The sequence below is a fragment of the Syngnathus floridae genome, chromosome 19 (genome assembly GCF_059516105.1).
Source record: "Syngnathus floridae isolate MCC-2025c chromosome 19, RoL_Sflo_1.0, whole genome shotgun sequence".
NCBI classification, from domain to species: domain Eukaryota; kingdom Metazoa; phylum Chordata; class Actinopteri; order Syngnathiformes; family Syngnathidae; genus Syngnathus; species Syngnathus floridae.
Window position 1 is genome coordinate 4,376,821 of NC_142431.1, and position 23,123 is coordinate 4,399,943.

Below are 23,123 nucleotides of genomic sequence, written 5' to 3' on the forward strand. Positions count from 1 at the left end.
AAAGATGGTCGGCTCAATTTTGGACCCTTCATTGTCTGCTTAATGACTGCTGGTTGCTGATTGTTGCATTTGTCTGTTATCTCTTATTAGACAGAGTACATTACATGGAAAATATGTGTTATCTTGCAAAGAGATAATAATTATAGATTGTTTATGCACATTTACTGTAATTGCGATTGCGGATTTGCTATAGTTTGTTCAAACTTTTATGTATAGAACACTGACAGTATAACAGAAATTTCCATGTGTTTATGAGTGGAAATATTTTGGGAGTTGAAAAATGCCCAATTCGAAATTTATTTATTTATTTATTTATTTTATTTTATTTATTATAGTGAAGTGTGTTCTTGACATTTACAGTACTATATATTCCCTCAGTGTCGCACGGGGGGGGGGTGCAGACTTTGTCAGCTTTCCATTGACTTTCCATTCACAGCATCAGGCACTTGCAGCTCTAATCGATAGATCCTAATGCCTCTATTATAATCCCTCACTAGAATTTAGATTCCATTGATCAGCAGGCCTTTAGTTCCTACAGTGTTGAACTGTGTGAGAGACAACAAGGAAATTTCCATGTAAGACAGACGGTAATAGAACCGTGTGGGAAAGCTTCACCTGTGGGAAAGCGTATTCATTTTTCAGATTTAAGCCTCCATATGTAGGAATTAGACGCGGTAAGAAAAAAAAGCATTGTCAATCAAAACTGTTTTGTACTTGAAATGCAACTGAGCTTTAGGGGGACTCAGCGCTCCTGGTGTATTGTGAAACATACAAGATTGCCTCAGTGATCTTTGACAAGTATCATGCTTGAAAATTCAGTGTTATACAAAAAAAAACCATGAGTCAGCAATATTGTGAATGCACAAATTCGCAGAGTAACTTTTAGAATCAGCAGCTTATTTGCAGCTCAAAATGAAGAGGGAATTCTTTAAGGGCAACAATGTCCATATTCTAGCTAGGTCCATCCATCATCTACTCATAACAATTTTAATAATGACTCTATTGTGACCACACACTAGATTGAAAATCCAGTCGAGTTGATTCAAACAAGCCGAGATCAATTTCCACTTAATAATAGTCCATTTATCGACCACTGCTACATAACTCAAACAAATGATGAAAACAACCCAACAATTTCCTCCAACCTACCAAAAATACCTACTCTTGTATCACTTTCATTATCTCCCAAACTACTTGGTCCAACCTTGTTATCAGGCCTTGTAGCTGTTCATTTCCTCTTCTTTTGTCTTCTCCCACCTCCTCTATCTTTCTCCAACACCTTTCTGGTGTGACAGTAATTACAGGGATGAGCATGCAATGCCACTTATTGCTTGAGCATCAAATGTGGAGCTTGATGAAGTGTTTTATTAGTTAGTGAGATCAAAATGCCAAGGTTGATTAACTCTAGGACACACTGTTTACTGTCACTATCTGCGGCACATCTACAGAGAAACGTGTGTGTGTCTGTGTGTGTGTTGCACCGCAAATAATCTAAGTGTGTTGCTAAAGGTAATAAAGTTCAGATTGTGTTTGTTGTTTCAACTCACTTGTGACTTTGGGGTTATTTTCTTAGGTACACAAAATGTTATATATATATAAGAAGTCATAGATACAGTAATTTAATTCAATAATTCAGTGCAGACATATATTATGCTCAGAAAAAAAAAAAAAAAAAAGGGGGAAAGCTAGGTAGGTCTGAGTAGAACAACCCAAAAGAGATTAGGACTCGCCACATGAATGAAAGATGGATGCAGACATCCATGAGAGAAACTTGTGCTGTGTGGTGCATCAATCTCAATTCGTTACTCCGATATGACAGAAGAGTCTATAATCCTTCCTCTCTAGCCGGAGGCCTAAAAATCACCCGTCGTCTACAAAGTCAGCATCCATCCCAAAGGAAAACACTCATTACAAGCTTGCTTTACGTTCCACTGCATCTCTGGTCATAACCTTGAAACATTGCTCACTCCTGCCTAAAACATTTCAATTCAGCAAGGGAAGGGAGGTCAATTGAGTCAATGTCAAGGTTTTTTTTTTTTTTTAGACGTAGTTTTGAGAATGCAACAAGGATGAGCATGGGTCATGTGGGAACTTAAAGTGGTTGCGTTCGGATCTGAGAGAGTAAAACATCATAAACAATGAGAAAGAACATTGTGGAAATGAAGAAAATGTATTTTTGGTATGTTGTGATTGTCATAAATTTCTCAAAGCATCTTATCTTCATTTTTCTACACAGGGTGGCAGAACACTGATGACCGTATTTTCCAGACTATAAGGCGCACCTAAAAACCTAAAATTATCTCAAAAAGCTGACAGTGCGCCTTATATATAGACCAAATTCCTAAATTTAAACTGGCCCGAAGCATTGTGTCATGAAATCAATCATAAGTGGCCCACTGAAGACTATGAATCATGAATCAAAAAGACTATGGATCATTATTTTGTGATTATAAAGTAATTTGTTGCGTCTGAAGTTGGAATAAAAAAGATAAAATGGAGAATGATTTGGATTAAAAATCTGACATGATGCATCAATGGTGCGCCTTATAGTCCGGTGCGCCTTATATAAGGACAAAATTTTAAAATGGGCCCTTCATTGAAGGTGTGCCTTATAGTCCGGAAAACACGATCACTTTGGCCATGTCTTATTTATTGTTAAATTACAATTTGGTTTTGTTTCATGTTGTCTCGTCAGCTACTTGTGACTTGTCCAGGTGTCGATTATTTTTTCAACTATTTCTTTATAATTATAATATAGTCTCAGATTCTGTTACCACACTTGATATGACTTTCCACAGCTCAGCAGTGCTGACCCCTAATATCAAATCTAATCTGCTACCTCATTTGTAATGGAAATGCCGCATAATTTACAAAAAGTGAGCCAGTGACGTCCGTGGAGACAAATCACAAAGGACTAGCTAATTTCATGCCTTGTATTTTTCTGTCACGCATGACTTCTCCACAGCGGGGAACCACGTGATATAATGTATGGGCTGTGATCTTGCAGAGTCTCCTGTTACCTAGACCTAGATTGAAAATACTTGGGTTACTGTATGAAGAAATATTCCTATGAGCATATACTTTCATATACTACAGCTAATCTACAGATAAAACCAAGGGTGGCGCAATCGTGGTATTTCCGTTTGAGTTTTGACTGGGAAAAAAATGTAAATGACTTGGCAACAAAAATGCAGTTCAGTGCATTTTTTTATGTTAAAATGTTGACCTAGATTAAAATGGCAGTACACGAGTTGGCAAAACAATATACAACATAGTCAATTCAAGTCAAGTTTATTTATATAGCCCTTAATCACAAGCAGTCTCAAAGGGCTTCACATAGACAAACAAATTGACAATTATTCTCAAATTATTCTTAAGATCCCAAAAGGGCAAGGAAAAACTAAAAAAAAAAAAAATAGTTTATCTTATGTTTGAATTTTATTGCTGCAATATTTGACGCTTTGTCTCAAAAGAATGTGTAGAAGAAGAAACTTTTTTGTTTTGTACTCAAGCTACACCTAGTTTGTGAATTTACTGCTGTAATTTTCAAACAGTTAAGGTTGAATTGTCATTTGTACCAATACATTCATTTAGATTACTAAAACAAAGACAGAATATAAATGAAAAACAAAATGGTGGCAGGTAAAGAACATTTTTTAACTAGACTTTATGGTTTCTTTTGTGAAAAATGTAAAAGTGTTAACCTGGGAGAACATGGATGTTGTCATCCTCAAAACATTTCCAAAATATATATTTTTTTATTTTTTATTCTAGATCATGTGCTAAATACAGATGTCTGAGTTTCAAAGGCGGGCTGCCTCATGGAGACATAAAGATGAAAACACAGAAGAAAAAAAAAAAAACTCCATCAGTGAGGTTCTATTTTAAGATGTCCCCTTCTCACAGATCAAATGTGAGATGAGCAACACTTCCAATCATATCTAGTAACAGCTACAACAAAAATGGAGCCAAGTTCAACCATGTCAGGCCCGTACGTGTGTTATATCGACTTCTCAAACCGTGTTAAATTTACTGAACGTGAAACGGAGCAAAAAATAATGTTGCGCTCCAAATGCTCAAAGTCGTGTTCAAATCCTTCGCTTGACTTCGAGGACTCAAATTCGGAGCGATTCCTATCTCGCGCTGCTGGAGACGACACCGACGCTCCGCTATCAGCACCCCTCATCGAGCCTCTGGAGATTAGGAGGTGTGTGACGTTGCTTTGGCTCTCAGCGATGTCCTTCTCTCCACTTTCAAGGTCGGCGCGGAAAATTCGGAGCTGCAATTTGTCGTGTTGAAAGGCGCAAACGCAGCATGAAACGGGGCTTTATCTACTGTAAGCACATGCTTGAGTAAATTACATCAAAGTGAAGTTCATGTATGAGCATTAGAATAAGCTTGGCTGAAATTTTTACCCTCAAAGCCATTTGAAGTTAATCACTTCTGGGGCTAGTGATATCAATTCATTTTGATGGTGTTGAACCACCTTGAATGCACTTTTCGGTTTGGATAAAGTCCAAAACACAGAGGTGAAAATAATATGTCAGGGGGCTCGCTTGCTGATGTAAAGCGGCCCTGACCGGCTAGGGCTGGCTCTATGAATGCTTCCTCCTGGATCTCAGGCTTGCACTCAAGCACACAGAAGAAGCAAATACGAAAATACAGCATCATGCAGATGATGCAGTGTCTTTTTCATGCAAATTGGATTCTGTGTCGTGCAAATACAAGTAGGTATCTTGTGAAAGCCTTCGAGAAGATTACTTGCCCAAAAGAGAGGCCACTTTTGTCTTTTTCTGCCATCTAGTGGTCACGGATAGCTGGGCGAAGCTCCAGAGCAAGTTTTAAGGACAGCAGGAGTCTGGACATCGGATTATAATGTCTTTAACATCCGAGCAAGAAGCTACTAGAGTAAATCCATGCTGCGTGGGAGGCTCCTGAGCAGAGCTGAGTTTTTGTTTTTTTAATGCACAGATTAGAGTACAAACATGGTTTTGATTAGACTTTTGCGAGTGTTTACACGTTTTGTCATAAAGTGTGTTTTGGTTGGTGTCGGGTCTCTCTGCTATTCTCGATATAGCCCAAATTCACACTCCAACGCTTCTTGTTTCTTTCCATTCCACTTGTTTTGGAATAACAGAACAGCTGCATAGCAGAAAGGTTCGCCGCATAATTATGTTTGACAGGAAAGAAAAATGTAGCACAGTTAAGGAAGCATTATAAGATCATTACATCAGGTGAAAAACTGCAGTGCGACATATCATAAGGAACGGAGGATTGCATCACTTGCTTTAACATGCTGTGCCTCTTGTAATAAATGTTGTGTGAGGTTTATATGGATATTATGCATGCATGTAAACGTGTATGTGATTTCCTGGCTGCTGGCCCACTTGGAGTTCTTTTAATTTCCCATTTGATCCCCATGAGTAGTTACAAGGCTCTTCCTTCCTCTTGTCTTTTCCCGATCATAACGTGATCTTCAATCTTCATAAAACTGTATTCCAAGTTAGGCCCAGAAGGAGCGACCAACCTCTAATTGATTATTTAATCGACTGGTTGATTGTTTAAAAGGGAAGATAATCATTTCAAAAATGTCCTTTCATCCCAAAGAAAACATATCAGTCTGAAAATGGTGCTACATTACCTAAGGTGTTTAAAAGTCTCCATTAGTCATGCAAGTTAAATCGAATTAGACGGCTTAATGCCCCTTAAGTGGGTCTACTGTGGGTGCAGACAAGGGGAAGGAAATGTCATTTCGACATAGATGTATTAATGAAGACAGTGATGGAAATGATGCTGGCGATGATGATGCCCAAGATTAAATGGAATTCATTTATGAGTCCGACAATACATGCCCGCAGACAGCAGCGGTCATAATGAGGGAAAGAAGCACAGTTTGGGTTATTAAATGGATAAGGGAGAAAAGTAATTCCCCCCACATGATTAGATTCATTGTCCTGTGAAGAATAATATACCTTGACTTGTCCTTTTCTGTTGCATCAGGCTAATAATTGAAATGTATTGTTAAATATTTACTCAAAAGAAAAGGCCACGTTAATTCCAAAGGTTCATGAATTCTGCACGTGGTAGAGAGGAATATGTCATGATGGAACATGAAAAAAAGGAGTAGTTGCTATCTTTGACCAGCAGGTGTCAGTACTGCGATTGAATGTGTGCTAGTTGCCAACGAAGAAGGAAGCGGAAGTAGGTGGCTCAGAAAGAAAGCAAGATGTCTCTAACGAGGTAAGCGTCGCGTCAAAAGCCTTTTATCAACTTAATTGATGATATTTTGAACAGAAGATAATTTACATGTGCGGTATCAAATTAATGTAGCGCGTGGAATATTTTCAAGCGATCTGATTCGTCGTTGGTGACCACCATGAGCTGCTGTGCTCTTTCAATCGCGAAGCTAATGTTAGCATAGCAGGCCACTGTTTTACCAACGTGTTATGTTTGCGACTAGTTAATAGGTAAACTACGTTTTTTTTAGCACGTGATCCAACTAACTCTGATCGTTTTGTGTGTAGCTTTTTACCGGTACCGACCCAGCTGTCACAAGATCAGCTGGAAGCAGAGGACAGAGTTCGCGCCCAGAAGTCGTTCTCTACTGCCTTGGTCGCTTCCCGAAGGGAACCGCCACCTTATGGACACAGAGGTGGATGGATACCTCGCACTCCCGAGGTAAGAATTAATATTTTAAATTACAAGTACGCATGTATGGGTTGTTTAAAGTGATCTAAGATTACCCACCCACGTCTGTGAATTTACTTTTTTTGTGGGAGCTCAGTTTGCTTTTGCACACCCTAACAATTGATGTCAAAATGCTTGCCTGGTGCTTATAAATGAATGTATATGGTTTTAATCATATTTGCAAATTATTACACTTCTGCAGGACTTTGGAGATGGGGGAGCTTTTCCAGAGATCCATGTGGCACAGTTTCCTCTGGAGATGGGTCGGCAAAAGAAAACCAACAATGCTCTGACGATGCAGGTGGATGCAGAAGGAAAAGTCAAATATGATGCAATTGCGAGACAAGGACAAAACAAAGACAAGGTTTGCAGTTATAACATTATTTTTTTACAAACATGCAATTAAAAATAAAAACACAAAGATTGGCTTTCAGTAAGACAATGCATGGCAAAATGTATTTATGGTACTTTTGTGCCTTGTAGGTGATCTTCAGTAGGTACACAGATCTACTTCCAAAAGAAGTTATGAATGAAGACACCCCAGAGCTGCAGAAGCCTGATGAGGAAGCTGTTGAAGAGGTAAAGTGTGGTGTTTCGTTATTTGTCAGGCATTATGAGACTGACAAAAGTGTGCTTTGTGTGTTTTTGTTTTAGCTGACTGAGAAGACTCGTGCTGCCCTCAGCAAGCAGGTATCTCAAAAGATTGCTGCTGCCATGCCTGTGCGAGCAGCAGACAAGCAGGCCCCAGCACAGTACATCAGGTATCAAAACATTTCTCACCGCCCCAGTCATTGGAGTCTGAATTTTTAACAATGCTGTAAATAATAAATCTTCTACTATCTACAGTAAAGTCTTCTGTCTGTCTATCAGGTACACCCCATCCCAGCAGGGAGTGGCTTTCAACTCTGGAGCCAAACAAAGAGTCATCCGCATGGTGGAAATGCAGAGAGACCCCATGGAACCACCACGTTTTAAGTAAGCATGTCCGTCGTTTTATATTATACATGATCTGTCATTAATGCTTTTGAACAACCTGCTTCATCTTAAGAGAATTGAATTCAGATCAAATGTGTTGCAGGATCAATAAGAAGATCCCTCGTGGACCACCGTCACCACCAGCTCCAGTCATGCATTCTCCGAGTAGAAAGGTGTTATTATTGGAATTGCATATTTGAGATCGCATACAGTTTATGACACTATCATTTTAAAACACTTCTCGATTCATTGTAATGAAGTTGTTTCTTTTTTTTTTTTCCTCCTCTTGGTTTTAGATGACGGTGAAAGAACAGCAGGAGTGGAAGATTCCTCCATGCATCTCCAACTGGAAGAACGCTAAGGTAATCTAGCACCAAAGTTATGTCTATGGGAATAAATATGACCTTCTGTCCTTTTTTTTTTCTTTCTTTCTTTCTTTCCTCCCCCAGGGTTACACCATCCCTCTAGACAAGCGTCTGGCAGCTGATGGCAGGGGGCTGCAAACAGTTCACATCAATGAAAACTTTGCCAAGCTGGCTGAGGCCCTCTACATCGCTGATAGAAAGGTAATCTTACGCAAGGCTCTTTAAGTTAATGCTTGGGAAGCATTTACTCAGAATAAATAAATCCGTTGTGTGTTGTCCCACTCAACCACCATGTTTTTCAATTTTTATGGCCTATGGAGATTGAACTTTTGGTTGTGTCTATAGGCCAGGGAGGCGGTGGAGATGAGAGCCCAGGTGGAAAAGAAGATGGCCCAGAAGGAGAAAGAAAAGAAAGAAGAGAAACTCAGGGAGTTAGCCCAAATGGCCCGAGATCGCAGGGCGGGAATTAAAAGTCATGGGGACAAAGGTGAGATGGGACCAAACAAGTTACTTGGCTGGATTTGGGTTCTGCAGCTGTTAAAACATGTCACAAATCCTTTTTTTTCTCACCATTTTCTGTTTCTCTCCCATGTCGAATCAAGGCGGCGAGGACGGAGAGGCAAGGGAGCGTGACGAGATCCGCCATGACAGAAGGAAAGAGAGACAGCACGACAGGAACATTTCCAGGGCAGCTCCTGACAAGAGGTGCTGGACACACTCAACCCTCCTCTTCTCATATTGGAAGTCTGGATTTCACACGTCATCACAAATTCATGTCCAAGTCATACCATTTTTTTTTCTCCTCCCCTTTCAGATCCAAACTGCAGAGGGACCAAGACAGAGACATTAGTGAGCTCATCGCTCTGGGTGTGCCCAACCCTCGCACCAGCAGCAGCGAGGCCCAGTATGACCAGCGACTTTTCAACCAGAGTAAAGTGAGTGTAGTAATTTAAAAAAAAAAAAAAAAAAAGCTAAGCTAACCGTCTTCAGCTTTAACAATACATCCTGAAAGTGGAAGAAAAAGTAACAACTACCTTTTCCATCCCTTTTTGTCCTCCCAGGGAATGGATAGCGGCTTTGCCGGCGGCGAAGACGAGACGTACAACGTGTACGACAAGCCTTTCCGCGGCGGAAGAGACATGGCCTCCAACATCTACCGACCCAGCAAAGCCATCGACAAGGACGCCTACGCTGATGACTTTGACACACTCATGCAAAACAACAGGTATTGGGGGAAACACGTGTGTTCAAAGTACATTCAACTTGCTGTCATGTCGAGTCGGATCGTGGACGCTAAGAGAATTTCAGTCGAGTCAAGCACGAATCGAATCGCGCTTGCTTCTTTCAGGTTCGTGCCCGACAAGGAGTTCTCGGGTGCCGATCACGGGCAGAGGCGCGAGGGTCCTGTCCAGTTTGAAGAAGACCCTTTCGGTCTGGACAAATTCTTGGAAGAAGCCAAGCAGCACGGCGGCTCCAAGAGAGCGTCCACCAGCAGCCGCTCCAAGGACGATTACCACGACAAGAAGCGCAGAAAGGAGTGAAGGCCTGTGGTCATCATGTGCTTTTGTCTACACACTTTGTTCATCACAGGTGTTTTATTCCACTCAAATGTCTAGAGGGAGTTGTCTACTTTCCCCCCCCCCCCAACTAGTGTAAAAAAAATACCATTTATAATCCTTTTTTTTTTTTCCCCTACCCATATATGTACAGTGCGACCAATAAGGTAACATGGGAACTTCTGTCCTGGAAGTGTATAGATTTTAGTTAGTTTTGATTTCACACACATACCAAAAATACTTTTTGGGGTCAGTTCTGTCATATTTAAGATGCCCATTTAGGTGTTGTTACCGTTTGCCTATATGTGATGGCAGGTATGGACACTGATCTTGAAAAAAAAAAATATCCTTGTCATCCTTGTACAAGTATTGAATAAATTTCCTTTAGTGTGTGAAGGGTGTGGATGTTTTGGTACAGCAAAGTTCCTTAGTAATTTTTTTCCTGGTTGTGTAATACAACGCTTTTAAATGAATTTATCTGAATATCTGAAAATCCCAAAAGTATATAAAAATAAAGATTGCAAAAGTGTGCACACCCTCTTATAACTCGGAATGGGGCTTGTGGACAGAAGTGTAGGTACACATTACTTCCATTTCGCTTTTCTGCTGGGAAGGCCATCAAGAAAAGTTCTCTGACAAACACAACAAAAAAAAGCTGCAGTCCCTCCAGCCTGTCTTCGTGTGGTTAGTGCTTGATAATGTCTTTCCACTCAGCTCTTGTCTGCCTTTATGATTTGATGAATGGGATGCTCATTCATGACGCCAAGAGGAAATTGGTTCCCTGGCATTGCTTTTGTTCAGCTGTGGACATATTGTGTTGGGCCACAATGGAATCCTCAGGTTGCAGATAGAAGGTGTGATAGATCGCTGTTTATCTGGAAACAAGCCCAGAAATAATAAACAATATTGCGTTGTAGCACAGCTGTACTCTGGATAGCTTCGTTTTTTTGTGATGTCTCTTGAGATATTTCCCCTTTTTCCTTCTTGCAGAGAAAAGCAATAAGTTGGCTGATAAATGGTGCAAAAGTTGAGAGTGGCAGCTGACCTTATGACCTTTTCTATTAAAAGACTGCAAACAGAAGCACACTCCTTTATGGAAAATTATCAATGACATTGCCTTTTTTTTTAATTAAATGCAGTTTCATTGTGTTTACTTGGAGGATTTTGAATACATTGTCTTTGCCAAATCCTTTTTTAATTAGCTATTTCCCTAAATACATTTATGTTTAAACACACTAGTAGCTAAGCCACATTAGGGAAAAGCAATGGTGCATGTTTCCCTGTTCAATCCCTCAACTAACTCTTATTTTGTCAGCTAAAAAAAATACATCTGGAATTTCTTGTGTGGGTAAAGTGTACATAGCCAGTGTGTTGGTGACATTCATCATCGCAAGAACCTGCAGCTCCCTCTATGCCTTCTTCATCATTAGTTCCTCGTCTACACGTATTCAGGCCAGGGCTTCACTCATCATTATTCTGGCAGTCAAGAGTTAGAGTCTACTGCTCTTCGGAAAATGGTCTGTCTGTCACTCAGTGAGACCTGCCCGCCTCGGTGTCTCTCTTGCTGGATAATCTATTATGGAGTGAAGACCAAGACAAGCGTAACCGTTTCTAATGGTTGTGTCAGTCAGAATGAAGCCTGCTGGGAGAACAGCAGCAATGTGGAGCCTTAACCAACTGGAGTTGGGAGTGCACAGCAACCACTTTGGGATTTGCAGTGACAGGAAGTCATCTTTATTCGAGCAAAGAGCTTTGACTTGAACGTTGGATAGATTGATCTGCATTTGATTGAGTTAGGACGCTAGCTGTAATGCAGAAGTAAGAGTACCGTATTTTCCGGACTGTAAGGCGCACTGGCGCACCTTCAATGAATGGCCCATTTTAAAACTTTGTCCTTATATAAGGCGCACCAGGCTATAAGGCGCACATTAATGCATCACGTCAGATTTTTAATCCAAATCAAATCATTCTCCATTTTATCTTTTTTATTTCAACTTCAGACGCAACAAGTTACTTTATAATCAGAAAATAATGATCCATAGTCTTTTTGATTCATGATTCATAGTCTTCAGTGGGCCACTTATGATTGTTCATAACACCTGCCGCTGACCATCGACGGTGCTGTGGTGGAGAAAGTGAGCAGTACCAGATTCCTGGGGGTGCACATCAATGAACGCTGATCCACTCTCTATCTAACCCTAACGGTGATCCTATTAAAGCTACTTTCTTATCACCTTGATCTAGTTTGGAATGGACATCTTAAGTGCTCCTCTGTGTTCTGGCAAGCGCTTTAAGGACTGATGTTTCATTATTTGCCACTCAAGGTTAGGACCTTGAGAGGAAACAAAAAAGCAAAGGCCGGGAAATTGATTCAAGAATCAAATCATCTGATGTTATCATCGAAGGCTTAATCATGGACTTTAAATCAACTGGCTGCACATCAATGCTTCCTAACTGAATAGTAACCTTATAGCAGCAGCATAAATCCTGCAGGTAAAGTCAGATACCTTTATTGTCTGTGGTCCAATAGTGCCCTCTAGGGGCAGAGATATGTAACTTTAAATTTATACAACATTTCTGCAAAAAAAAAAAGCAAATATAGTGAACTAATATTACTATATATATATTATTAATTTACTCAATGGATTGAAATTAATTAAACATTTGATTTTATATGGGTATGAACGCAATCTAAATATTATATAAATTAATATAAATTTCTTCACAACTTCCAATGACACGAGGGATTGCCTTGACCTTGTGTGTTCTAACTGTCCGGTTCCGGTAAAAAAAAAATTATGTCATCGGGAGAATTCGGTTGACGCCTGAACAAAGGTTATTATGGGTCGTTTCCATGGGAGGAGCTTAAGGACGTTCCACGCAGGAGACGTTTGACGTATAACCAAGATAAAAAAATATAGTAAGACCACTTACTCTGCTTTTCTTTGAGTGTTGGTTTAAAAGAATCCCATGTTAAGTGTGACTGATAATGTTAATGTTTGTATCTAAAATGATCTGAAATATCTATTTTGTAAGATTTTCCATGATTTGCGTGACACCCCACTAAAAGTAGTGATAGTATTTTATTCAGTGGGCTCTTTTTTTTATAGACGATCTTTGGAGGCGACCAAGCGCACTGGCGAATGACCGCCCGTCAGGGGCGTGTACTTCCGGCGTGCTGGTGCAGACGCAGCGCAGTGGGCGTAGAAGCGAACGTTTCTCCGAGTTCATACATGACTTCCCGATTATCCGCACCCAAGTTGGGCTACTTCAATTTGTGATATCTTCCGCCGCGTTGAGCCGAAAAATATGACGGAAAGCTCTGCCAACAAGCTACTCAACGGAGATGCTTGTCGTCGGACTTCGAGTGGTCAGAAAGCCAGCAAAAATGGCTTCGTGAAGAACCACTGCCTGTTTCAACAGCAGCAGAAGTATCGTCGCCCCGGGGAGAAGGTGAGGCCCGCCCGGTCGTCAACCGTTCCGTGGAAGGCGGTTCCGAACTATTTTAAAATATTTGCATGATCTATCTTTTTGCATAGTCTTATATTGTGAATTGCTGAGTTAATTTCTAGGTTGATAAGATGACACTACAGCGCGATGTTTATAAATAGTTTATTTATTAATCAAACCCAGGATGTCAATATGTCAACTATACGAACAAGACATCAGTTCATTTCTTTTCAGCGTGAGAAGATTAGATCAAGTTAATGTTTTCGTTCACGTCAACACAAGCGAAAAGATCCTTGCTACGCTCTGATGACTTTACCAAAACAAACGAGATCTTCGAAATGATCTGATGAATTTGCTAAAACTAACAAACACTGATCGTAATGTTTTTTTTTTAAATTATTTTGAGTTGCGTCCATATCAAAACATTGGCATGCGTGACGTAATGTGGTTGCTGATGCGGTCGTTATACAAACTTGGCTTGGTCGAATTTTTTATGAACGTAACTAATATAATTCGATATTGTCATTTCTGGCACTTATTTTTAACCACCAGTCTTGTATTCATCAATGACTGAAAAATATTTCATTCCCATTATTTTTTATGTCAACACATTACGGATGTAAACATAAATTTGGCTGTTCTATATTATCATGTTCTGTCCATGTAACACAGCTATCTAATTTTTTCAAATTGATCTAGTTAATATTTTCACTTTTTAGCAGTTAAATAGATAGATCTTAATACAATGAGGGAAAATTAAATGTTCCTGTTTTGCAAAAATGGCCCAAGCCACCTGAATGTTATTGTTCAGCTCTTTGTAATATTACACTCAGCTATTTTTTCTGTCCTGCGAGTGTCTTCGTGGACTGGTCTCTGTTTACCTTGGCTAATGAGAAGACGACGACCAGGGCCTGTTGTGTTCGGAGTTGTTAATGGAGAGCAAAGCAAGCCTGCTTCCACATGACTCTTAAACGGGAAGGAATGTCTCCGCTGTCAAGGGTGTGGTCGCTTCCACCGTGAAATCGAAAACATAGTTTAGTAGTGGAGGTTTGGCATGCATACATGTTTTGTAATTATTTCCTAGTGTTGTATGTCGCTGTCTCCTATTGGCTCCTTTTTTATTGAGGTTTATATTCCATACTAAACCTCCACTGTTGTATTTATAATCTGTAGATTTGTGTTGGTTTACCCTCACAAGCGCTTTAGGTGCCTTTTGGAAATTGCTTTGCATCAATATGCAACAGCCATTTTTCTGCATCCTCCATCGAGGGAAGGTCACGTCCGACTGGTTTTAAATGCTCAATCTCTGCAGTGCTCTGAGGTGTTTCTTGGAGAAAAGGCATGACTGATCACATGAGGAGCTGCTAAGCTGCTACACTCTATGGGCCCAATTGATGCTGGCCCACTTCAAAGTTTTCTTAGGTTCTTGTTAGGTTCTTTTCAAACGCAGTCATACTTGGAATGTAAACATTTGAATGTTTTGATGTCTCTATATCAAACCTATGTATAAATCTGGGTTTTGTAATGGAAGCAAACTAGGGTTCAAAAGTCTTTTATTTTGAAATGCTCATGCATGCTATCTATGCAACCACAAGTACGCATGAGCATTTCAAATTTCCAACACAAACTCACAATGGCGTGACAACCAACCGACTCTACCACTTTTTAAAATTGCGCCTCAAGAAACGGAAGTTGTAATAATAAGAATGCTTGTTTTGTGTGTCCCCTCCTAGAACCAACATGGCACACACAACTCGAGCCTGTACAAGAGGCCCTTTGTGGAATCGTTCGAACAGACTCCTCTACTGGTGGCCGTGCTTACCTACGTGGGCTACGGCATCCTCACCATCTTTGGCTACCTCCGTGATTTTCTCCGCCACTGGAACGTCGGGAAATGCGCCATGGCCCGAGAGCGAGAAGAACAAAAGGTTAATAAACAATTAAAAAAATAAAAAGTCCTTCAAGTGCTGGTTTTTTTTTTTTTTTTTTTTTTTTGCATAGCCTCACGATTGTCTTTTCCTTTCAAGGACTTTGTCCCACTCTATCAAGACTTTGAGAACTTTTACACCAGGAACTTGTACATGAGGATACGAGATAACTGGAACCGACCCATCTGTGGTGTTCCCGGGGCAAAGATGGACCTGGTGGAACGAGTTTCCCGTGATTACAACTGGACTTTCCAGTAAGTTGATACAAATGGAGCAAAAGATTTCTCGTCTCAGTGCTAAAAAAATATATATTAAAGATGATTGGACGCCAGATTTGGTGCTTACAAGTCTTGACTAAACTATTTTCATTGTTATTAGAGCTTATTGGTTCTATTTCAGAACCATCAAATGTTTCAAAAGGGTGTGTTGACGTTCTCTACTGTATTTATCAAGATCGGAATGTGTCAAATATGCCTTGCCGTGCCAAAGCTGAATTTCCTTGCGATAAACCATTGCGCAATATCCCGCTGCTGGATGACTGGGGCATTTAAACAACACCTAACAGGAAATGTTTACACAGCTACCGCGAGACACATGTTAAAGTTAATTATTTTACCCTGACCCCGGGTTGTTGTCCTTTGTCCCGGAGTCGTCATTGTCTCGCTCTTCTTCAGGCACACTGGCAAAGTGGTGAAAGGCGTCATCAACATGGGCTCGTACAATTATCTGGGCTTCGCCGAGAACAAGGGGGCTTGTGCTGACGCCGCCTTGGAAGTCACGCAAAAATACGGCGTGGGAGTTGGCAGCACTCGCTGTGAATTAGGTGAGAGAACTACCAGAGGAACATGATGTATATCTCTAAAATCCAAAGGATGACAGTTTTGGCAGAAGCATCATGTAAACATGTTTTCTAGGGAACCTTGACATCCACGAGGAGCTGGAGCAGTTGGTTGCCAGGTTCCTTGGCGTTGAATCAGCCATGACGTTCGGTATGGGCTTCGCTACAAATTCCATGAACATTCCTGCGCTTACCGGGAAGGTATGGAATTTGACACTTTCCCTTCTTTTTGTTCTCCACCAGGCATGATATTCCTTCTGACTAACCGCATTGTTCCTATACTGTAATCTCAAGATGATAATTTTCTTTATCAGAACTAACACGGGTTCCTGTTGCTTGTTTTAAGTGGGGGGGGGACTGAACAGGTCGGACTGTTCCAAGGTGCTCTTGTTTCAGGATATTTCAAAATATTGTTGATTTCAGCCGCTTTTGTTTTGCAATATGGTGATATACAGTTAATGTGCCTGATTATACTTGATCGTTGCCCTCTGACCTCAATTTGGACATTTTTCCATCGTCTCGTTCTAGGGTTGTCTCATCTTAAGTGACGAGCTCAATCACGCATCACTAGTGCTGGGCGCCCGTCTTTCCGGCTCAACAATTCGGGTCTTCAAACACAACAGTAGGTGACCTCAACATGGTTCCACCCTTAGCGTCCATAGCAACATATTTGTTGGAGCGGTTTACATTTTTTTAGCGCTAAGCAATATTCTTGCCTTTACTGTAGACATGCAAAGCCTTGAAAAACTCTTGCGAGACGCCATTGTGCACGGGCAGCCAAGGACCCATCGGCCCTGGAGAAAAATTCTCATTTTGGTGGAGGGCATTTACAGGTAACACATTTCAGCTCTCGTGTGTGTAATTTGCTACTTTTCGACCAATCAAACTGGTTGTCTGAGCTCAGCCACATTTCTTCTTGTCGTAAAATCTACAGCAGTTTTGAATTGTTCCCACTCTCCTTAAAGTGCATTTTCTGTAAAGGTAATCAATCAGTCATGACTCATAAGGGATCGTTAAGCCTCGCCAAACAACTCAATCAATGTCCTTTTTACAAATGCAATGTTAATGGAGTCTGACTTGCACCGAAGGCAAACACTCAGATTGTTAAAATAGATTATGCCTTTAGCATAATCAAATGATAAAGAACTTTGTGCCTTTTTTTTTTTTTTTTAATTTGTCCTTCACCTTCTTGTCCCAAAGTATGGAGGGTTCCATTGTGCGTCTGCCAGAGGTCATCGCCCTGAAGAAGCGCTACAAGGCCTACGTGTACCTGGATGAGGCCCATAGTATCGGGGCTTTGGGGCCTAATGGCAAGGGAGTGGTGGACTACTTTGGTCTCAACCCCACCGATGTGGACGTCATGATGGGAACGTTCACGAAAAGCTTTGGCAGCGCCGGGGGTTACATCGGCGGCAAAAAGGTTTGCTTGACCAAGTATTCACTGCATGTCCAAAGTCCGGCCCGCGGGCCAAATGTATATATCTTATATATGGGACAAAGTTTTAAAATGGGCCGTTCATTGAAGGTGCGCCTTCTAATCCAGTGTGCCTTATAGTGCGGAAAATACGGTAATTAAAATGAATTAAATTCAGTTTAAAAAATATGCTAATTGTTTGCTTCAAAGCGTAGTTTGATTCCACTCAAGATGTTTACGTTCTTTCAATGTTTCTATGTTAGGAGTTGATCGATTACCTGCGACAGCACTCTCACAGCGCCCTGTACGCCACCTCCATGCCTCCACCCGTAGCCCAGCAAATCATCACCTCAATGAAAATCATCATGGGAGAAGATGGGACCACACTAGGTAGGTTCTAAACTTGCTTACATTGCTGGTGTTCCCCACACGCACAAAATGAAATAATGCATGTGTTTCAATTTTGATGATTATGTGCCCAATCACAAGCACTTTACCTGTGACTGTGTAGCCGTACTTGACCACGAGGTGGCAGTATAACCCAACATGTGTCCTGCTTCTCGTCACAGTCTCATGTAAATGTCAAATACAAACAATAGAGTATATATATATTATTTTTTCTGATTAACATTTAGGCAGACAAGATAGTGGTAAAATCGGCTGGTGTTCTAAAATAAAAATAAAAGCGTTCTATTTAATCAAAGACAGGTTCAAGCTTCTGCAATGGGCCGAGTGGGTAGTTCCCTACTTTCTTGGCAATAACAAGTTAATCTGATGTAACTTTGTGAGGTGCTAGTATAGTAAAATAGGGCCTTCTTTTATTGTTTTCATATGTTTGACTTCATGCTGGGTACAAAGCAGCATGGCGCAAAAGAGCCTGGTGATCGGATGCATCTACATACACAAATATGTATGCAAGGAGAAATGAAAATGTATCGCTGGTTTTATTTAGATGAGCGTCGAAAGTAGTTAATGAAGCATGTCATGGAAAATGGCTGTGTTTTGGTTTCTTACATATTCCAGCCTGCTTGCTAGGCAGAGGTAATAAACACCTGAAGCCTTTTTCACTGGCAGAACGTTGACCTGGCCTTTCATAACATCTGCTCTGAAGATAGCCAGACTGGTTGAGCTGCTGTTAGTTTTCATTGTGGAAGAATTACAATGACACCCTGATATGTTGCAGCACTGTCACCTGTTTCCATCCTTTTGAAGATCCAGACGTGAATGTAGTTGGAGCTGTTTGATAACTCGAGTATTTCCTTTGCACAAAGAGCTGCTCATGATTTCCTACATCAAATCACATCAGTCATGTATAAAAACAAAAGAAAGGAGGGGGGGGTGAGATTTGAAAGAATGCTAAATACAACTGTCTGAGTTTTAATGTTTTACCGGCAGTGCATTGAGTTCTTTTATTCTTGTTTTTTCAAAAAACGTTCTAATTTCAGACTTGGTTGTTTGTCATGGTTCTTTGATGTTATGCATGTTTTTCCGACTCAGTCAGACGGATGTATGTTGCTGCTGGCACATTGTACCATTTGTTTGACTAAGATGCTATCTCAGGGGGCACGGCATGAGGACACTGGGTGCGCATAAGACAGAGGATAAGATTGATGCCTGTTTAACTTCACCTCCACTGACCTCCATTTTGATTCATTCTGGTCGTCTTCAAAAGCACGCTGAAGTTTTTTTGGACTTGTTCTGCAATTTGACGGCAGAATAAAATGACTTTATACGTCATTAAAGGTGGGGGTTGTATAAATGTGCACGCTGTTCCCAATACTTAATAATAGGATCAATAAATAATGTACATTTCTCTGTATAAATGTAAAAGCAGAGAAGCAAAACTTTTTGTTGTGCCATTTGGAAAAATAATCTTCTGCCCACATCGCTCTAGGTGCGGACCGCCTCCGCCAGCTGTCCGAGAACGTTACCTACTTCCGCAGGAAACTTCGCGAGATGGGTGTCATCATCTATGGCAACAGCGACTCACCCGTCGTACCCGTGATGCTCTACATGCCCGCCAAAATTGGGTCAGTGATTGAATTTCTCTTTCTAATTAAGCTATATCGGTCATATTTGCTAACATAGATTAGATAATAGAGGAAATATGTTGAGCAATCTTTTTTTTTTTTTTTTTAGGGCGTTCGGGCGAGAGATGTTAAAGCGAAACATCGGCACAGTGGTCGTCGGCTTTCCAGCGACCCCCATCATCGAATCGCGAGCCCGTTTCTGCCTTTCGGCCGCGCACACCAGGGAAATGCTCGACACGGTAAGTCAGGAATGTCAAACTCATTTTTCCTTTCCTCATTGTTTCCTTTGGAGAGCCATTATGACTGTCAACGAACACCTTATATTATATACAGTACATGCTACACAACAAATAGATTAGTTTTGACTAGTAAAAACTTCAAATATTTTTAAATGATTAATTATAATAAAAATTGCCAGCAATGACTTTATTTGTTTTTGTTTTTTTAAAGTGGACAATTTGTATTGTTAATATTGACACATGAAGTTCATGCACATTTTGTCTTTGCGGGCCGTTTCTTTTATGTGGCCGGCCGTTTCTGGCCCCCTGGCCTTGAGTTTGACAACGATGCGGTAAGTCCTCCATTACGGCCAACTCGGATCCGCAAAGTTGCAATAGTCACTCACCCACGACGATGTGATAACAACACCAGCATGTTTTGCTTAACCCCCCCTCCACACACACACACACTTATTAGCAGTTTAGCTGCCTTATGTTGTCACTATTACAATAACACATTCAAGTGTTGTTGTTTTGAGTCAACTAACTGCGCTTGGTTCACGGTGGATTGACGTTTGTGTGTTTGAGTGAGCCCGGTGGATAATAAGGACTCCCAGTTTGCCCTTTTATTTTAATAGCACTTGGAAGCTGTCTGCGGGTATTACAGTGAGGCTTTTATATGAGCTGCCGTGTCTCTCCAAAGGCACTTCATTCATCTTACTGTTGGGCATGTCAACACCATTTGCAGAAGTCCATTTAAAGGGCATCCCAAAGTCTTTGTAGAGCACTCGGACGAGCCGCTTTTTCCGTCTTTGGAAAACCGGTCTTACTGTTTCTCGAGTTATGGAATCGGGGGAGAGAGAAAAAAAAAAGGTCACGGGGGAAGGTAAATTGTTTCCAGGTGCTTTGGAGTGTTGCAATGTCGATTCATTTAGTGTGGAAAGAAGTGCGGGAGTTTTCTGGTGTCTTGTGGCTTTCTGCTACTCGCCTTCTATTCACCTTCGCTCGAGAGCCACTGACATGTTGACACTCTGGTGTCACTTTAAAAGTTCACGCCTGTTTTGATGGTGTGATTTTTACTGTCCGCCCAGCTTTTATCAGTTTGAATTTTTCACTGACCGTTTTAAGTTATGATAATGATAAGATTGCCTCTGATGTGTTGCCAGGTATTGGAGGCCATGAATGAAGTGGGCGACCTGCTACAGCTGAAGTACTCCAGACGTAGAGCGTCTCCTCCTCCTCCTATCAGGTGGACATCTGAGGAAAGTCAGCTTCAGGACTGAGCCGCGAAAAAATGTTTCTGATCCTAAATCCATCCCTAAATATGTATAATTGTGTACATAAACACACACAAATCTGATAAAGCTCTCTTCTAGTTTTGCTTATGCACCACTTTTTCATACCTCTTCTCGCCACACTTGAAACCTCAATTGGTTCGCCATAGCTTATACAGTAGATATAAAAAGTCTGTACACCCCTGGTCGAATGCCAGATTTTGTGATATAGAAAAATGACACCAAGATAAATCATTTCAAAAACTACAATGTAAAAAGCCTGATGGTTTTGTGCATTTTCCCCCATATATTTTTCAGGAATTTAAACAGGAACTACTCTAATGTTGTCATCAGAGGTGTTTTAAATAGAGGTTGGTGCATGCTGACTTCTGTTTTAAGATTGATTCATTCTGAACATCGCCACATATCCAGTTATATGCGGGTGTGTACACTTATGCAACCTGTAGAACTGGTGGCAAAAGAGTTTTGAAATGAGTTAGATTTATTATATATAATATCACAAAGGCCGAGCATTTAAACAGGGGTGTGTATATATTTTTTTATATCCACTCTACCTTCACAGTCCTGCAACATTTTTGAATCTGTCAACTCGTCAAAAGAAGACCAACTTTTTATACATGACTTTGTGTCTGTATTGAAAGTTGATACTCATTTCACTCGTGACATGATGTGTTTATTCCTTTGAGCACATAAAATGTGTACGTTATTTGTGCAATAGTAACCACAATGGATTTCTTTTGGTTTTGAAGATGCCATTTGACATTACTTGTGCACTTAAAAAAAAAAAGTCTTAATTGTGATGGTAGCAGTTGCTATGATGGACAAAAAAAAAATGTGATGTATGTAAATAATTTTTTCACAGTCAATAATGCTGCTAAGGTAGCATCCCAAATCTCTTACAGGAGTTTTAACATAAGCATATATATATATATAAAATCACTTGAACTTAAACAGATTTTTTTTTTCCTTGACCAAAGCAAACATATATACATAAATATATTTTCTACCTTTCTCTTCAAATGTAAAGCAAATGTTCCAAAAGAAAACAACTAGCAGAGGGAAAAAGATCCCGATAAGAAAAAAAAAACTTCAGAATATTTTTTTACTGCTTTTTTTCTAGCTCTATTTTGCAGTCTTATTTACTGTTTACACCAGATCTTGTAAACGCGAGTCCATCGTCCTTTTCGTTTCTCTCGGTCTTTATTGTGCTTTAAATTCGGCACAGTCATGTACATTTGAACTGTATGTATGACGATACTGCCCTCACACTTATCTGATATACAGCTTTATTTATTTAAAAAAATGTTCTGTCTTTCAGCTCTGTTTTTTTTTGTGAGATGTAATTGTTATCTGAAAGGCAGCTTCACGTGTATGTGTGCATATTTTAAATAATTGTTTCAAAATTTTTACTTCAGTGCTCACACTACTGACAGGCATTGTAAATGCACAGATGATGTAGTCACTGAAATATGCAGGAGTTCTGCTTCATGTGTTTTTTGGTATCCCTCTCATAACTGATTTTTTTTTTTTTTTTTTTTAAGAATGGCATTCCAATTCGTTCTGCTTTTTTTGTTACATCACACTGTATGCACCGGGGTCATCCCTAAACATTCTGCTTATGTTTTTTTTTTTTATACAGTCCGATTTATTGATGGGAATTGGAGTTAAGTAAAGCCAGTGTGATCATCACATCATTTAAACCTGTTTTTCTATCACAGCGATGCAACCATTTGTTTACTACAACTGGAAAACTCATCAATGTAATATTTGTCACAAAAAAATGGTATGGATAACCACTCAAGTGATGTATTTCCATCAGCTTTGGTGTGACTTGCTGCAATTGTGAAATGTGCTGCAACATTGGCAGAATGTTTATGGAGGAGAAAATGAATTTACAAACAGCAACATGTCTGTTCCTCAGAACCAGGTTTCCCTCAAACCCTCTCCAGTATGTTTGACAGCACATGTGAACTGACCCGTAGAGATTAATGAGATTTTTCATATCTGTTACTTACCCCCCACTGAAATTGTATTTGATTTTGAAAACCATTCTGAGCAGATTGTGAAGCCATGATGTTTGTTGATCATGCTGTTCTAAACAAATTAAATCACTTTGTATCAACTTTGGGAATAAGAGACAATTCACTGTATAAAAAATATTTTTTGAACCTATCTGAGAGGCACATGGTTCGAATCTTTCGAAAAGTTGGCTTGACTAGTTGACACAACATTGATTATAACACCACTAGGTGACAGTATCACGTTAAACAAACTGCAAATATCCCCTTGTTGGATTTGTCAAACTAGAATTAACTTTTTTTCCCTTGCCAAGGCTCTGTTTGAGAATGCCAATAATTTGATGGCAGC

General features: G+C 40.2%; 2 protein-coding genes across 2 annotated transcripts; both read left to right on the top strand.

Moving 5' to 3' along the window:
* The first annotated feature begins 6,130 nt into the window (after window positions 1-6,130).
* Window positions 6,131-9,979, top strand: snw1 (SNW domain containing 1). The gene is made up of 14 exons (XM_088362496.1): window positions 6,131-6,240; window positions 6,525-6,678; window positions 6,890-7,051; window positions 7,171-7,266; window positions 7,342-7,448; window positions 7,558-7,662; window positions 7,766-7,835; window positions 7,959-8,024; window positions 8,112-8,228; window positions 8,373-8,514; window positions 8,630-8,732; window positions 8,842-8,962; window positions 9,089-9,252; window positions 9,376-9,979. Exons 1-14 carry the CDS (start codon window positions 6,227-6,229, stop codon window positions 9,566-9,568), a joined length of 1,614 nt encoding a protein of 537 aa, XP_088218622.1. The 5' UTR covers window positions 6,131-6,226; the 3' UTR covers window positions 9,569-9,979.
* A 2,779-nt stretch (window positions 9,980-12,758) lies between these two features.
* On the top strand, window positions 12,759-22,879 carry sptlc2b (serine palmitoyltransferase, long chain base subunit 2b). The gene is made up of 12 exons (XM_088362317.1): window positions 12,759-13,036; window positions 14,767-14,961; window positions 15,061-15,215; window positions 15,636-15,784; window positions 15,876-16,000; window positions 16,328-16,421; window positions 16,527-16,632; window positions 17,000-17,219; window positions 17,477-17,603; window positions 19,108-19,243; window positions 19,353-19,482; window positions 20,628-22,879. The coding sequence occupies exons 1-12, from the start codon at window positions 12,893-12,895 to the stop codon at window positions 20,742-20,744; spliced, it is 1,698 nt and encodes a 565-aa protein (XP_088218443.1). The 5' UTR covers window positions 12,759-12,892; the 3' UTR covers window positions 20,745-22,879.
* The last annotated feature ends 244 nt before the right edge of the window (window positions 22,880-23,123 follow it).